The sequence below is a fragment of the Centruroides sculpturatus genome, unplaced genomic scaffold (assembly GCF_000671375.1).
Source record: "Centruroides sculpturatus isolate CEXI.00-Female unplaced genomic scaffold, Cexi_2.0 scaffold1286, whole genome shotgun sequence".
Lineage (NCBI taxonomy): Eukaryota > Metazoa > Arthropoda > Arachnida > Scorpiones > Buthidae > Centruroides > Centruroides sculpturatus.
In genome coordinates, this window is record NW_019385544.1 from 107,031 (window position 1) to 111,297 (window position 4,267).

At 32.2% G+C, this 4,267-nt stretch overlaps 1 protein-coding gene across 1 annotated transcript in view; it reads right to left on the minus strand.

The window, feature by feature from the left end:
- Positions 1-377: 377 nt before the first annotated feature.
- The window catches only part of LOC111639977 (78 kDa glucose-regulated protein-like), a 10,694-nt gene continuing 6,804 nt past the window's right edge, over positions 378-4,267 (minus strand). Inside the window, exons 4-7 of the mRNA XM_023385973.1 lie at positions 2,136-2,399; positions 1,806-2,043; positions 1,308-1,465; positions 378-1,220 (exon numbers count right to left, since the gene is read on the minus strand). Of these exons, the coding sequence (XP_023241741.1) occupies positions 651-1,220; positions 1,308-1,465; positions 1,806-2,043; positions 2,136-2,399 (1,230 nt within the window). The 3' untranslated portion in view covers positions 378-650. The remainder of the gene's footprint in view (positions 1,221-1,307; positions 1,466-1,805; positions 2,044-2,135; positions 2,400-4,267) is intronic.

Sequence of the window (4,267 nt, forward strand, 5' to 3'; positions counted from 1 at the left end):
CATTCTTCGTTTATAACTGCAGATAATGTATTGTGCTAAAAATGCTAAAAAACTTTATCTATTAACTTTTAACTTCAAGGGGTGACCAGTCATGAAAGCATTAACACCAGTTTCAAAATTGGGAGTACATCCTCTAATTCAAGTTAGATTAATTAAATACCTATTAATTTTTGTTAAAAATTCTTATTTCACTAGAATTGCCTACAATCACCAAACAAAATTTTTTGAAATGGACTTAAAATTAATGATCCAATATTAACTCTTAAATTTTATTACACTGTATAAATTTATATTATTACAATATTTTACATTGACATTAATAAATACTTTATTAAAGTTTTTCTTAAATCCGTTTAGAGAGAGAGAGAACACAAAACTGAATGAAGTGTATTTACAATTTATTCATTTCAAATGTGATTTTACAAGTCAAAAGACAAAACAGTATAAATATTCAGTGACACTGTTCCCAGTAAGTTATTCAGTCCATTCTGTTCTTTACAGAAATGGCAAAAAATGACAATATGATGATGTATAATGGAGAACCATTAATGTAATGGACAGAAACTAAAATACTATTTCAAATGGAATTATTCATCTGAAGTTGACACGGCCAAATTCTAGATGAAGAAAACTTACTAATATCATCACATTTATAGTTCGTCTTTTACGTCCTCCTCTTCTGGAGGTGCACCGCCACCTGCCCCCGCATATAACTTGGAAATAATGGGCTGGGCGATGTCCTCGACTTCTTTTTTCTGGGCTTTGAATTCTTCCGTGTCTGCTTCTTGATTGGTTTCCAGCCATTTTATTTTTTCTTCAATGACTTCTTCCAATTTTTCTTTATCTTCATTAGAAAGTTTAGCACCCAATTTATCTTTATCACCTATTTGGTTTTTAAGAGAATATACATAGGATTCCAAGTCGTTTCTAGCTTCTACGCGTTCTTTAACCTTCTTGTCGTCGTCGGCAAACTTCTCCGCATCCTTAATCATTCTTTCGATGTCTTCCGGAGTCAACCTATTATGATCGTTAGTGATGGTGATCTTCTCTTTGTTTCCTGTACCTTTGTCTTCTGCTGTTACTTTCAAGATACCATTAACATCAATTTCAAAGGTCACTTCAATTTGAGGAACACCTCTTGGAGCTGGAGGAATTCCAGTCAAGTCAAATTTTCCTAATTGATGATTATCTTTTGTCAATGGACGCTCTCCTTCATACACCTATACAATAAATATAAAAAAAAAAAGTTCAGTTTTAGCCTGCCTTTTCTTTTTTAAAAATTAAAGTTTACTGGCTTTTAAAATTACCTGAATGGTAACAGTATTCTGATTGTCTGAAGCAGTAGAGAAAATCTGGGACTTTTTGGTAGGAATAACAGAGTTTCTTGGAATAAGTTTTGTCATTACTCCACCAACAGTTTCAATACCAAGAGTCAAAGGGTTGACATCCAGCAAAACTAGTTCTCCTAAGTAGAAAGAGTATTTTATTAATTACCTATATCTTTGAGCTTTTCATAAAACATCAAATGAAAAAGATATTGTTTAAATCATTTTATTTAATAGAATTTTAAATTTTTATTCATTTATAGAATTTTATATTGCAAGTAGGATAATAGAATAATTGTCAAAAAATTTCCAGTTTGACATCAAATGTAAAAGATTCATCATTTCACATATTAAAAAATTGTAAAAAGAAAACATGCACCTTAAAATTAAAAGAAAAAAATAATACAAATATACATTGCTAACATTTAGTAATGTATCACAAATGTTTTACAAGAGTTTTAAAAACACCAAGACACTAACCGGTATCTTCTTCTCCACTAAGGACACCAGCTTGAACAGCTGCACCATAAGCAACAGCTTCATCAGGATTTATTCCTCGGGTTGGTTCTTTTCCATTGAAAAATTCTTTTACTAATTGCTGGATCTTGGGAATACGAGTAGATCCACCAACAAGTACAATTTCATGAATATCCTTTTTCTGTAGATCACCATCTTCTAAAACTTTCTGTACAGGTTTCAAGGTTGAACGGAACAAGTCCTAAATAAAAAAGATTTTAATGTTAAAAAACACCAAAAACTTTTTAAAATCAAAAACTTTTCATTATTAAATAATTTTAAAAAACTTCTTACCATATTTAATTCTTCAAATTTAGCTCTTGTGAGAGTTTCACTGAAATCTTCACCCTCGTACATTGATTCAATTTCAATACGAGCCTGATGAGCACTCGACAAAGTTCTCTTGGCCTTTTCTACTTCACGACGAAGTTTCTGAACAGCACGATTATCATTTCTGATATCTTTTCCAGTCTTCTTTTTGTACAACTTAATAAAATGCTCCATTACTCTCTGATCAAAATCTTCACCTCCTGCACATAAATTGCAAACAGACATTAAAATTTAATATAGTCTGATATTATAATGAAATTAATAATAATAGCAATTACTGAAATTTAGTTTTGGTGCTAATACTATAAATACTGAAATATTGAATTAAACTAATATAGTTCCATATATACATACATACATAAAAAACCTCAAAACCTAATAAATATATATAATAATTATAATAATATAGTGCCACTTATTTAGTTTACATTATAAGAAAAATTATACCCACAAATAAAAATTTGTATTATTAAAAAATTGTTTTTTTATAAAATAAAATGTGCTAACAAGATTTGTTTATAAAATGTTAATTTTTATTCTAAAAAAGTCAATTCCTAAATTCCCTTATTTATAAAAATTATCAGAAAAATTAAATGAATACAGTAGAGCACCGTTTATCCGAATCAATTGGGAACTGGGGTTGTTCGGATAACTTATTTTTCGGATAACCAATTATGTACAAAAAAAATATATTAACCTATCCCATGTTGAAATTTTTCTCCGTTGTGTGTTGCGCTGAATTTTCATCAACGTTAAGCCTAATGTAAACTTTTTAAAATAATAATTGTGGCTATTGTACCGTTAAAAATTATTTCTTTATTTTGTACAAACAAAATAAATATATTGAAAAACATAAAAACAAAAATATACTTTAGAAGTTAATCTAGTATCAAAAATGTACAATTCAGCATGACACACAGTCCTGAGAAAAACACCACACAAAAAGTGCCAGTGGTGCCAGCTAAAAACACACACCAACAAAAAAATATTGGAGTAGCCCAAGATATAGCCAAAGATTGCAGCACCACTGCACTAGCAAAAATTTAAATTTGCCGACTGGAATTCTTTCGGATAACCGACTTTTGGATAAACAATGCTCTACTGTAATAATTTTCTATGAAGTTTCATTGAATTTATAATTAACATACATATTGAAGTTTATTAAAAATAAAATTGCTACCAATGTAATTAAGATATGATTATAAAAATAAATTATGTGAATGGAAAAAATGCCATAAAATATTCTGCATAGAAATCTAAATATATAATATTATAAGGACCTTGAATAAGTTCTCGCTGTTTTTTTGTGAAAATTAACACTTTATTTTAAAAAAGTTGTAATAAACACGTTACTGAAAGTATTGTCCATCACTAGCCACTACTTTCTCCCATCGTTCTGGCAGCATTTGAATTCCATGTCGGAAAAACGACACGTCTTTTGAGGCTATCCAAGAATCAACCCATTTTTTGGCATCTTCGTAAGAACGAAAGTGCTGCTCAGCAAGGCCATGTGCCATCGATCGGAACAAGTGATAATCGGAAGGGGCGATGTCTGGTGAATACAAGGTCTGTTCAAAAAGTATCGGACCTTTGGTCGGCAAAAATAAATTTATTGACTTTGAGGAACAAAACCCTAATCCCCTTCAAAGTAGTCTCCTTGGTAATGTATACACTTCCCCCAGCGTTTCTGCCATTGCTGGAAACACTGCTGGAACGCATCTTTTGGAATGGTTATCAGCTGGTCCGTCGCATTTCGCACGATGTCTTCTCTCGACTAAATTTGGGTTCCTTTTAGCGGCATTTTCAGCTTGAGAAATAGCCAAAGGTCACACGGAGCCACGTGGAGAGAATACGGAGCGTGACAAACCACAGGAGTATTGTGTTTGGCGACGAAAGCCCGAATCAGATGCGCAGAATGGGCGGATGCGTTATCACGATGGAGCTGCCAAGTTTTGATCGACCACAGATCCCATCGTTTGCATCGCACTGTATCGGAAAGACGACGAAGGACCTCCTGGTAGTACTCCTTTGCGATGGTTTGGCCTTGTGGTGCGTACTCACGACACACCACCCCACGAGAGTCGAAAAAACTGTCA